At 26.8% G+C, this 13887-nt stretch overlaps 1 protein-coding gene across 1 annotated transcript; it reads left to right on the top strand.

Annotated features, from left to right (window-relative positions):
• The first annotated feature begins 10421 nt into the window (after positions 1-10421).
• Positions 10422-13051, top strand: LOC127286795 (uncharacterized). Its single transcript, XM_051313385.1, has 2 exons — positions 10422-11836; positions 12191-13051. Exons 1-2 carry the CDS (start codon positions 11499-11501, stop codon positions 12357-12359), a joined length of 507 nt encoding a protein of 168 aa, XP_051169342.1. The 5' UTR covers positions 10422-11498; the 3' UTR covers positions 12360-13051.
• The last annotated feature ends 836 nt before the right edge of the window (positions 13052-13887 follow it).

Here is a 13887-nt window from a genome sequence, read left to right as displayed (position 1 = left end):
AATGCTTTTTTAGTTTAAAGTAAGTCCATACTAAATAAGTATAATGGTTATACTCGTATAGTAATAGTGACGTACTATAAAAGCATAAAATTGATGCCCGCGAAGTACGACATATAGTCTACCTAAAATAGCAAGAGCTTCTTCCTTTTTGGTGTATAAATTCTTGCAACCTGCGTTTTGGCCACGCCTCCCTCCCTTTCCAACCATTGATATATCGATATAGGCCAAAACGCAGGTTGCAAGAATTTATACACCAAAAAGGAAGAAGCTCTTGCTATTTTAGGAAGACTATATGTCGTACTTCGCGGGCATCAATTTTATACTTTTAAAGAACGTCACTATTACTATAAGAGTATAATCATTATACTTATTTAGTATGGACTTACTTTAAACTAAAAAAGCATTATTTCACACTTTAATAGGTAAACGAAATTGCATACTAATAAAGGATAAAGCAGTTTGGTGCTAAAATAGTTAGTTTGTTTTTTCCGTGTGTATGTCATTAATTATTTGTTGAAAATCAAGTAATTTATGTTTTGATCAAAATGTAATATTCAATATTAATAAGTGTAAAATTTAAAGTTAATTTAACAAAAATTTAAAAAGATAGAAATATTTAAAAGATACCCAGATAGCAAAATGTCAGCAATGTTCCAGGTATATACCTCGCAACGTGCCGCGATGTGATCCGCATGAGTGTTCTCACTAAATTAGACAGATGCGATGCATGATTGTTATCTGTGTATGTTTAAAATTTACTATCAACAATGCCGCTCATAGGTAAGCGTAAATTGCTCTTCGATAAACAAACGTTAGAAGAAGGTAGTGGACTACTTTTAGTATGCTATTGATTCAGTAAACCCGAATAGACGGTTTTTTTGGAAAGTGTAGAAAAGAAATGTGAGAATAAGATATCCAAAGATGACTAAATAAAATAGAACAGAATTAATACAAAACAATGATACATTTATTCAATCCCCAAAAAGGTTTACTATAGATTCCCTAATGTAAATCTTTGTATAAAAATGATTTACAAAATTATTATAAATTAATGTTCCAAAAATAAAATACTCAAAAACGTTTATTATATACCGAGTCTCGTTCTCATGATTACTTGGTAGTATCGCTATTAAGTTCACGATGTCGCCACAAACTTCAGATAAAATCAAAAAGTTGGCAGTGCTGCTGCCCCGCCGCCTCCTCTCACCTATCTCGTCATAACGCTTTTTGTGCAAGCGAACGCCACATCTTCTAGAAGATGTATCTTAGTGTATTTTTTTGTTTTTTATTCAGGAGGATTTCCTGTGTGGAAAATGTACAAATTTCCAAACGAAATTTTTTTTATCTCGTTCGATTTTCTTTAGCCACTTTGTATCGGTTAAGGTAAAGAAAGAAAAAGATTCACTTAATTACAATTTTTCTAACTATGTTACATAATCGTGCCATGTCCGAAGTTACCCTATAAAATTATATTTCCTTAAATAAAACACATTTACGAAACATTATATAAATCTAGGTTGTTGAAATCAGTGTGAATTTTATGTCAATGAACAGTAGATCAAATTTTAAAAAAGAAGTAGCACTTTACATATATTCGCTTAAAAATAGGTTTTTTTTACAAAGTGCAATAACCTCCAAAAATTTATTCCTACCAAATTAATTTTTTTCTTCAATTTCTTTGAGCATTTTTATTCTTAATCTGTCACATTATATTTCTTGGATGTTCAATAAAATAAAATAAATGCTAACTCCAGATAAAAACTATGAGGTCGAAGGGAAATGCAAAATATTTAAAAAAATGTACGAGTGTCCGGAGTTAGTCTCCTGCCCGAAGTTACCCGCTTTGTCGGTATTTAATTTTTTTTAATTAATTTATTATATTATATTATAATTAAAATTAATTAATTTATTTAAGAATTTTACGTCATTAAGTAACTGTTCAATTTTTATTAAAAAATTTTATATTTACATATTTAGGTTGAGTTTTATTCTCTATGTAATTGTAAACAATTTGAATATCATTTTTTTGTTTATTTTTAAATATTTCTGATAATAATTTGAATTTGAAAAATTTGAAAATGATTTTCTAATTTCTCAGTTTTTCTCTAAATGATATATTTTTTAATAATTAATGTTACAAGAAAATATGCGCATTTGACGTAACCTTAAAACATCACACATTTATTAATTTTTGTCGCTAATTTGTAGGTTTATCTCAACAAAATGTTTCTCCTATGGTAAAGCATTATAATATCTCGAAACGGTTTTTTTTGGTTTTTTTAATGACCTGTAGAATTTTTAAATGTTTTTTTCGCTTCCTGTAAAATCATGAAATTGGCGCTTGACCCCTTTTGTCATGCCACCCTTCAAATAAACTTAGTTAATGTTGAATAAAAATCTGTCGTGTTTTATTGAGTAAATGTCAACATTTATAGTAAAATACTGTATTTTATTTTAAAACAAAAAAATACATTTGTAGAGTTCAGATATTATTAAAACAAGGTTGAATGATTTCATAAAGAGAATAATATTTTCCTGTTCTTTGAGCAACTTTTTCAGCAGTGTCACCACTTGAATTTACAAGATGTGGGTTGGTATCAGGATGTAGTAGAAAAAGTTGAAGTCCTGGTAAATTATGAGAACTTGCAGATACTAAATGTAGAGGTGATTGCTGACCTTTACTCAGAGCATTTACATCAGCTCCATGTTGAATTAAAAGTCCCATACAATCAATGTTATTCCAAAAGCAAGCAGAATGTAATGGCTGCCATCCATCCTGAGTTTGAGCATCAATTGGTGCATTTTTTTGAAGTAAATACTGTAAACACAAATCTATTATCAACAAATCAGCGTAAATATTAAACTTTTAATACACTTTCAGAAAAAGAATATGACAAGACACATGCGCCACTTACTGTGTGACGTATGCGAAAATTGAAACAGCGAACGCTTGCACGTTCGTACGTAAGTTCTTTTATCTTATTTTTGCTCCGTTAGAGTAGCGTGAGTAGTGAATGTAAAAAAATTAATTAATTATATCATATTAAAAAGAAAAAACGAATCTGACTATTTTATATACGTAACTCCCACAGAAGATTATTATTCGAAACTTTCAAAAGCACATCTTCGGATTGGTCAAAGAGGCAGGGATAAAATGTTGTACTATATTTAAAAAACAAATATAGAATTCCTAGACGACATGTGAAATTTGTGATCGAACAAACCGGTAATCGCTGACGTTGAGAATATGTTGAAGGCGTGGATGCTTGATAAAAATTTAAATAATTGGTCACGTGGCTGCTATGAAGCACAAGTAAAGAAATATAGAATTTACATATTAATTTTATTCCTGTAAAACTATAGTTTCATTCTTATTGATTTCACCGATATACTGCCTTTTGGTTTGTTTGATTATTGACAACACCCCAATCAACACGAAAACTTGCAGCAAATATGCAAGAAGCTTGCCCTGCAAGACGTGCAAGATTGCAGTGCAAACATGTAGCAAGTTTGGTGCAAGCAACAAAATGTCCTCTTGTGGCAAGCTTGCAGGGCAACGTTGGCACAAGCATGCTGCAAGTTTGCAAAACTTAATACGATGCGCAGTTGTAAACAGAAGTTCCTACGGCTGCACAATAAATTTTTTAACCTCAAAAACAGGGTGCCCTTTATGTTTATTAATATAACGAATAATTATTTTAACTTCAAAATTTGCATGATAAATGTTACTTACAGGTTTTTAGGTTAGCTAATTAAAAATCTAAGGTCAATTTTAAATAATTCGAACTGTATAAAATATATCGGACGATATTTTTTAATTTTATGAGATTTTCGTAAACTAGAAAAATTTCGAAAAAAGGTGTCTGAGTTACATAGGGCTATCACCGTCATATCTTTGTAATGAGAAATCTTAGTACTATGTAGTAAGTATTTGAAAAGCAACTTGTACCAAATTATAATCTTCTAGAAAATAATAAATGTACCTTTTAAAGGTATATTTATTTAAAGGTATATTTAAATATATTTAAAGGTATAATATTTCGACTCCTACAATAATGAAAAACGCAATCCATGGTTCTCACGCAAAAAATTGAAACGGGAAATAGTCACTACTATTAACCGGTGCAGAGCGAATCACTATCACTTGGCTGGTTCCCTTTTTCGAATAGGTATTGTTAACAATTCAAATTGTAAATGTGAATACGAGTCTGAGGATTTAAATCATATTATATGGCAGTGTGAAAATTTCGAATTCCAAAGAAAGCGTCTGATACAAGTGTTATTTAAAATTAAGCTTCAATTACCACTAAATATAGAAACAATAATTACTGAACCAAATATTGCGGCCTGTGGGCTTGTATCATTTTTTAAAAACTGTAATCTAAAAGTATAGAACTGATATATGTTTTATCTTTATTTTTAAATCTTTTTGCTTCCTCGTGGAGGAAGCTTTGTAGTCCTTTCGTTTATAAAATTTTTAAAAATGGTAAAAACAAATTTTCCTCTATATAGAAACATGTTATATATGAGATCCTCATCAATTGTCCGGATGTATGTATGTGTGTGTGGATCGTTTTTGTGAACACGATATCTTTAACAGCTTTTAATGGATTTGAATAAAATTTTGTATGCTTATTTAACACATTAATCTCTCAAAAATGACGAGAGGATTTTTAAAAATACCCAAAAAAAAAAATTTTATCGTCTTTTTTCCAAAAATTTTTTTTTAATTGGAAAAATTTTTCAATCGAAAAATTTAAGGTAATATATAATATAATCGTCTTCCTTACGTCAAGATAAATCGATTGATATATATAAAGTATAGATTTGAGCGAAATTTAAAGAATTAATGAATGTTAAAAAATCAAAAATTCACATTATACTAAAAAATGTTGTGTTTATTTAAATTCATGTTTATATATGAAATAATTTTATTCCCTGCATTGAAACGAATTGGTTGGTATATATAAAGTATAGATTTGATTTAAAATTTAAGAATTAATAAAAATTAAAAAATCGAAAATTCATATTTTAGATAAAAAAATTTGTGTTTTTTTAAAATTCAAGGGTCATTCCATTATATTTCACCTAAAGTCGTTGCGGCCTAATATATATTTATATATATAAAATAAGTTTTCAAAGTTGGTCTGTTAAATAACCTAATTTTGGGATTTTTATTAATTAATTACTAAAAAGTGGAGTTATTAAATAAAATAAAAACTTACCGAATGTAAAGTATTTGTGGTGAACTTTCAAATTTTCTTAGCACTTTGTACTTTTTAAATTTATAAATGTAAAAAATCTTGAGTCGAAAATTTGCACTTTGTTGACTTTTCCGATTTTTAATCGCTTGTAACTCTTTTGGTGCAAAATAAAAACTTTTGAAACCTTGTGGAATATTTAAGTTAAATCTAAATAAAAACTCACTTAAATTTTTGTGATGGATTTTGATCGAGATAAGGAGAAAATTTAATTCCAAAATTGTACGTATATTTCCAGGTTAATGTATGTAATTTTTTTAAACTTGAAGTTGGGCCACTACTTCAAAGACGAAAAATTACATACATTAACCTGGAAATATACGTACAATTTTGGAATTAAATTTTCTTCTAATCTCGATCAAAATCCATCACGAAAATTACAGTGAGTTTTTATTTAGATATAACTTAAATATTCCGCCAGGTTTCAAAAGTTTTTATTTTGCACCAAAAGAGTTACAAGCGATTAAAAATCGGAAAAATCAACAAAGTGCCAATTTTCGACTCAAGATTTTTTACATTTATAAATGGAAAAAGTAAAAAGTGCTAAGAAAATTTGATAGTTCACCGCAAATACTTTACATTCAGTGAGTTTTTATTTTATTTAATAATTCCACTTTTTAATAATTAATTAATAAAAATCCCAAAATTAGGTTATTTGACAGACCAACTTTGAAAACTTATTTTATATATTATTTTAATTTATTTACTACTTTAATCATTAAAAAATAGATAATTAATCGATTCTAAACAAGAAAAAATAATTTTTTTTACACTTTTAACAATTTTTCTATGTTTTTAAAAAAAGTTTCTAAATGCTAAAAAGGTGACATTTTTCCGCACCTTGTCCACTTTAAATACATATTTTGAGATAAATAATAAAAATTTAAACTTAATTCTTTTTATTTCGTTTCCTAAATATTATAAAGAATCATTTCTGAAAGTACCAAGTTTTTTAAAAATTAGGCCGCAACGACTTTAGGTGAAATATAATGGAATGACCCTCAAGTTAATAAATATAATAATTGTATTCCTTGCATTGAAACGAATCGATATGTATATATAAAGTATATGTTACACCCAAAATTAATTAACATTTTCTTAATTTTTCAAAAAATTTAATTAATTTAAAATAGTTTTCAACTCACAATTTTTTAAATCAATCAATCGAATTTAAGAAATTCATAGCTTCCTCCACGAGGAAGCAAATTTTTTGCTTCACACAATGAGGAAGCAAAATGTTTATGAAATAAACATAAAGGACCCCCTCCTTGTTTCTCTTTTAATTACTATTATACTGTGCTTGTTCTTTTAATGATAATTGTGATTTGTATGCAAATTAATGTTCAGCTGAAATAAGCTTCATTTGAAGTTTCACTCGCTAATAAATGAAAAAAAAAATACCTGAATATTCTCAAGGTGTTGATTCTCGGAAAATTTTCTAGAAACTTACGGATCAGTATCGGAAAAATGGATTCTAGAGAAATTTTCTGTAATTTTCGTGAAGCTTCCTACAAATATTTTTATATAGAATTGAATGTCACAACTATTACTTTTCTGATTTTTCATACACTGAATTTACTGTTTTCTAATAATGAATATGATTTTAATTTTGCAAGCTTATGGGCAAATCCACAGAACCGGCCTATTTTTACTTATCAAGATGAAAATTTTCCAAATAGCAAGCACACCTTTTATTTATGGTTTACTTTCTTTAAAATATATTCAAGAACAATTATCTTCTTGCGTGATTCATTTTATTTTAATGCCGTTTGAGTTAAAAGCCAAAAACGAAAATATTATTTTTCTTCTGGAAATTATAATTAAAAATGGCATTTCTTTGTTTTTTTTAATATAATATTTGAAATATGTGCAAAACATTTTGAATAATAAAATATGATAAAATACAAATAATTAATTTTTTAATTATCAAAAATAAATTATTTATATTTTATCATATTTTATTATATATTTTATTTATTAGCATTTAATTTTTTATTTCTGTAAATTAAATTGTTTACTTACTAATTTTGATATTAACTATTTTAACCAACAAACTGACATTATTGACATCGATTTTGATATAACTTTGAAAATAAAACAAATGAAAGGATAATTCATTTTTCACGATTAACTAGTTAAATTTCGATAAATTTTTTTTTATTTTTAATTTTTAGACGTTATAAATTGAAAATATAATTTGGCGTTTGCATACAAGAATTATAATAATGTCTTTATATAATCACACATGTTTTCAACTCATAATATTTTATCCTGTAGTTGTGCTACTGAAAAAAGGCTAAGTTGAAAATGGTTCACGCTTAAACATAGAGTGATAATTATTGGAATATTTTCTTTAATTCTGATTGCACACAGAAAAAACCTGAATTCAAATTGAGTATAGATTCTATACTCAATTTGATTCGCAACAAAAATGAAACTGGTTGTCTCATTTCGAGTTCTAAGGTAAAAGTATCAAAATGAAACAGGCAAGTTTCATTTTGAGAAAAAGAAAAATGGAAAAATATTGTGAAATAACGAATAATTTTGCACAAAAACATGAAATATAATAATTACAAAGAAGTAAATAACACGCTAGACTTAATATATTTGATTAAAAATTGCTTGTAATCGCGTAATAAAATAATAAAGGAAATATGTTTTTAGGTTAGAAAAATGAAAACATGTGTTTTGACAACAGGAACGGTACTGCCAACTTAAATAATAGCGGTAAATTTAAAAACTTATGAAATTAATTATTATCTACGTAAATAATAATAAATAATTTTTATTTAAAAACTTCTAAATATTCGTACTGGTCAAAATAATCTTTCTGGTGTTGTTGAAATATTAGAAACAATAATTGAAATACAAAATTACTCTGCTTATGATGCCAACTTAGAAATCTGAAATTCCAGCCAATATCATTTTGAATAACATGAAGTTTGTCCCATACTCATTTCGATACCCAAAAGAAAATGAGTTGCAACAAAAATGAGTCCAAGTTTTTTCTGTGCACTCTATTCTATGATACATACATTTGTTCGTCTGTTCACAAGCAATAAGCTCCAATTTGAAAAATTCAAATCGAATAATCGCCGCAAAAGATATTTACAAAAATGTATAGACATTTCATTATTATAAAATAATGAGTAACGCTACTTTCAACGACTATCATTTCTTTTTATTTAAGAGCACATATTTTTTATTACTTTCAAAACATTCTTCAATAAGTAAACTATAATTCACCACAGTTTGGAATTGTTCGGATCTATGCCGAACAAGTTATACCTATAAGAATTAAAATTTATACCTGGAGTAACACCGTAAATTTCATTTTTTAAGTTACTTAATTCGATTTTATTTTTTATAAAAGACTAGAAGGTTCACATTTATTCAATTTTCTTATTTCAATAGGTTCTCAGAGATATTACAAAATGGTTGAAGTATGAAAATAATTAATATAATACTTCTAAAATAGAAAAATATGTGAGTAACATGAAATCGGCCGGTTCTGTGGATTTGCCCTTATGACATAATTCTTCAAAAAAGTTTTTAGAAGAAATTGAGTATTTTAATCAATTTGCATCAACTTTAATTGGTATTTACACAAGATATTATTCTGCTATTAATGTCGCTTTCATAAAATTCAATACAATTTAATACTGTGGCATTCGTTGATTATTGTCAGTTCTTAGTATTATTTTCGCTAAAACCCTTTTACAGTATTCATTTACTTTGCTTTTTTATAGATATAGAATTATAGTAACAAGTTTTAAGCAAATCCAATCGCTTTTTAAAATTTTGCCCGCCATATTGAATACGCGATATTGAATTTTTTAAAAATCTGACATAAGATTCGTAATCAGCGACCTCAAAAACCTCCGAGTAACAAGTTTCAAGCAAATCCAATCACTTTTTAAAAATTTGTCCGCCATATTGGATCTGCTATAATGAATTTTGAAATTCTGACTTCAGATTCGTAATCAGCGACACCAAAAACCCCCGAGTGAATTTTGAATTTTCAAAAAGTGCCATTTGGCATCTAAAAGTATTTGTTTTTACCTAAATATAAGCCTATGCCTGATAATTTAAACGTAATCCGTTTTTGGAGAGCAGGGAGGTCCCGTTGACGAAGAATGCCTCATACAATATTGTCATTTTTTTAACAAAAACTGAAAGAACTCCGCACCATATACATGGGAACTTGGGGTCCGGTGAAATTTCTTGAAACATTGAAATTTTGTAGTTTTTGACGAGATCGAAATTGAAATTTTATCTAAAATGTATAAAAATGATGAAATTAATAATATAATTATTAAAATCAATAAGTTTTATGCATTTTAAGATGATTTTTGTTGAATAATTATAATATTAGTAAAATATTTTATATTATCCCTGCTAAAAATAAAATCACAGAACGTCAAAAAATTAGTCAGGATCTCTGACGTTTTGAGAATGTTTTTGTTACGATTGCAGTCACAGCACACCACAATAAGTGAGGTTTAGTCAAAGAACCGTCAATAGTAGTCAGATTTTTTATGAGGGTCGGAGCTGACCCTTTATTTGGCCATACCATAAATCATTAAACCCTGTGACTATTTGTGATGTTAAATGACATTTCTTTCTATAAAATAGTTTTCAAGATTCCTGACTTACTTCTCATGAATTCTGACTACAAATATTTAAAAATTAGAAAAAAATCAATATTTTTTAATTAAAAAAATAAATAAAAATCATTTATCGTACAACATTTTTTTATCTTTACGTTACACATACTCAATTATTATTTTTACAATTTATTATATTTATTTACCCCTATCGAAGAAAATCTCGCAAACGCAGGGAATCGAACTCACAACCTAACGAACGCAAACCGAATACCTAACCCCTGAGCTAAACTAACCTAACTGAGATCTTAAAAATAGAATACGGTTTTATGAAAATAGAAGATCTTATTACTTTTTTTCAATTTTATCAACATATTTTGTTGATGATTATTATTATTATTTTAAAAAAATTTTATAATTTTTAAAAATTAACAAGTAAAGTTAAAATAGGTATATTCTTATATTGATCAAAAAACATTTTTAGTCCAATTATCATATATTAATGTATTCAATTAATAAAATTTGCTGCGACCTGAGTTTAGCGAAACTGAGTTTAGCGAAATCTCGGAATCGGCAACAATAGGATGGTAATTAAGCGGTAAGCGTAAGATGCTCCGACTCGAGCAGGAGCGTAGAAGTAAGGCAACGCGGTTCCTTCTAGTTGAAAATGAGTTTAATCTTTAATTTTAAATAAAAAATTTGTTAAATTATAAAAGCTTATTTATATACATGTATACAAATTTTATTTTTGTTTTCACTCCCAGCAAATTTATAAATTTACTTTATGAAAATCTTAATTTTAATATTTGCTCTCAATGTTATATTTGATGAAATTTATATTATTTAATTTCAAATAAATTTAAAATTTATAAGGCAAATGGTGAGTTTTTCCCCTTTCTTGTCTGATGTCAGTACAATTATTTGAATTTTTATTAAAAGTAATTTTAAGTATTACTTATTACTGTTTATAATTATAATAAAATCTAAAAATTAAAATATAATTATAATAATTATTGCAATAAAAATATTATGTATTATAAGATGAAGAATTTCCAAGAAAAGAGTTTAAGGATTTCGTATTTCAAGTAGTTCGTACGGCCCTGATTGCTGACGTCGATTTCAGGAAATCTCATTACTGAGTTTAGCGAACGACCCACCAAACCTGCCGCTAAACTCAGGTCGCAGTGTAGAAATAAAATAGTCTAGAATAATAAGATACTGTCGGATTGTCTCAAGTAAACTCTAAGCGAATTTTATCAGGTTTTTCGCTCACGTTTTAGCACATTCATTACTATTATTATTAATTATAATGATAAGAATTAATTAATATGCATATATTAATTACTATATTATTAAAATTCAATTTAACATAATTCTTCCACAAATTCCTGAAATTCCTGAATATTCTATACATATTAAAAATTCAAATAATCATGGTTGCAAATTTCTAAAACTCCTAGAAACCTCTGGAGCAAGTATTGAAAAAGTAAGTAATGTATATAAAGCAAGATGCTTATTATTGAAAGATTTTAAAAAAAGCAACAATGAAAATGACAGAACATCCTTTGCTAAAGAAATTGAATCTCCTAAAATTTTAAAGAGTATAGATGTATTTTCAAGTGTAGCAGATATGTGGGATTTCATTATGAAAGGAGAACCAAGTGCATTTAGATTGATTCATTGCAAATGTGGTTATTCTTTAATGCAGGAGGTTTCGTATTTCTACTTAAATCCTGAAATAATTGCAAAAGATGGATTTAAGAATCTTCAGGAGGCCGTAATTGACAAATGGGAAAATGCTTTAGCCTCAAATTGTGAGTGTGGACAAAAACCATTAGAATCATTGAAGCTTAATGCACACATTTTCATTGACGGTGATGTCAGGTCATTGGACGGAAAAGAAACACCTCAAATGTGCAATGCTTTAGAGCTTCCAAACTATATTACACTGTATGGTTTAAAATTCAGGTTAGTTTTAAACTACTGTTTTATTTTTTTTGCAATAGAAAACTACAATTAAATAACAGTAATATTAATTCTTAAATAATTTTTAAATTCTAATAAACACATTGAGAGTGCAGTCATACGATTTTGTATTTTTGTTTGCAAAATCTATGCAGAGTTTTGGAAATTTTGTATACAGAAGCTGCGTGACTGTACTCTAATTCAAAAAGTAATTTAAAAAAAATTCACGATAAGTTAATATTTTTTAAAGTTAAATAAATAATTTTTTTTTGAAATATAACAAATATAAGTAAACATCAATAGACACATTTTGAGAACATTCTATTAATTAAAATTATGAACGTTTACTCCTAATAGGTTAACAGGCGTAGTAATATACGATGAATCGCTAAGTCATTATACAGCTCTTTGTACAACCAAATATAAAAACTGGGAGATCTATGATGACTTGAACTCCAAAGTGACAGCTGTAAATAAAAAACACATTCAACCAGGAGGAATTATTTATATCCAAATCCAAGGATGACTCGAAATGAGTAACATTTCAATTTTTTATAATACATTACTTATTTACTAGCTTTTATAATTTTGACCACCAAACCTCCAAAACTGACTACCAAACTCCACCAAACGATATCAAAATGAATTTTCAAAAAATATTAATTTTTGTGCTGATGTGAAGTTAGCACTCCAAAAATAATTATTTACAAAAAAATTCTTTTTGGTAGTATTTATTGCTTGTTTGGTGGTGTTTGGTAGTTCATTTTTTATTAGTAATTATTAATTAATTATTAAAACATACATTTAAAATCTTTCTCAATCTACTGACTTTTATTTGTAACATCTTTTCCCCCATTCCTTAAAAATAAACTTAATTAAATTTAAATCTTAGAACTTTTAATTTGTTTTTTAAGGTAAGTATTGTAGTCAATAATTTTTTTTAAAGTTTCTATATTTTTGAGACTTTTATGACTTCTAGATAAAATTCTCATGTTTTCTAATGTAAAATACTGATTTCATAAGAAATTTACATGTAAAATTAAGAAAGTAACGAAATAGTTATATTTAACAATTTTAATTTTCCTACCGTAACATCTAGCGCATTCATCCTTACTCACCATAATTAATTTTTTACAAATTAGAATTATTTTTTGTAAATTTTTGTTTTGCTTTTATTTTATTTATCAATTTTTATTATTTTATTTTATATACAATTTCATATATGAGGCAAAATTCCTGAAATGTCCGAACAAAAAATTAAAAGTTCTCGAATTTAATCCATACTTTTCTAAAATATTGTTATTGTTGGTGAAAGTCTAAAAATCAATTATTATTGAATTTAATAAAATAGTTTTTGAATTACAACGTTTTTAATTTTTGACTTTTGAAAAAAAAATTTTTTTTCAATGTACAATATTTATAAGTAGAATGCATAAAAGTTAACATATATATAATGATTTTTAAAGCTTTTTTGACGAGCTACATGCTGTTAATAAAATTTTTTTTTTAAAATAACATTTGACCTTGAGATTCAAGGTCAAAATGTTAATTTACGTTTATCTCAAAATCGGATTTTTTAAAATTATTTTTAACTATCTCAATGGAAAGCTTGACTAATTTCCTACAAAACATGTAATTTTCAGAGTGGGATCTTTTAAAGTTTTTGAGATATTAATTAATTAATTAATTAATTAATTAATTAATTAATTAATTAATGTTTATAACAAATTAAATATATTACAAACGAATAAAGTTACCGTAATTCTGAAGTTAGTAATTGAAAGTTAACGTAATTCCGCATCCAACGAGCCCTATATGAGAGATTATTTTTCAATCGCCCCAGCCCAAAAAGTCATTGTTCTGGGATTGGCTTCATACTTTGGTAAATTGTTCTCCTATATGATAGTAATAAATCCCTAAAATATAAACTCATTAAAAAAATATTTGTAGAAAGTAGAGGGGGTTGAAGTTTTGACGTTAAGGGTAACATTGTCATATTTAAATCCGTATAACTATGACAAAAGTTTATGGATTTTAATTTATCTATAATGAAT

This window comes from Leptopilina boulardi, unplaced genomic scaffold (assembly GCF_019393585.1).
Source record: "Leptopilina boulardi isolate dan_hultmark-lab unplaced genomic scaffold, ZJU_Lbou_2.1 LbouV2_122, whole genome shotgun sequence".
Classification (NCBI taxonomy): Eukaryota; Metazoa; Arthropoda; class Insecta; order Hymenoptera; family Figitidae; genus Leptopilina; species Leptopilina boulardi.
The sequence above is the reverse complement of the archived record's forward strand: the minus strand, read 5'-3'. Positions and strand labels throughout refer to the sequence as shown.

Excerpts from the sequence above, each read along its gene's own strand:
- LOC127286795 (XM_051313385.1), top strand. The coding sequence starts at position 11,499 with ATGTGGGATTTCATTATGAAAGGAGAACCAAGTGCATTTAGATTGATT. Across the intron at positions 11,837-12,190 it reads CTGTATGGTTTAAAATTCAG|GTTAACAGGCGTAGTAATAT; the intron begins GTTAGTTTTAAA and ends TACTCCTAATAG.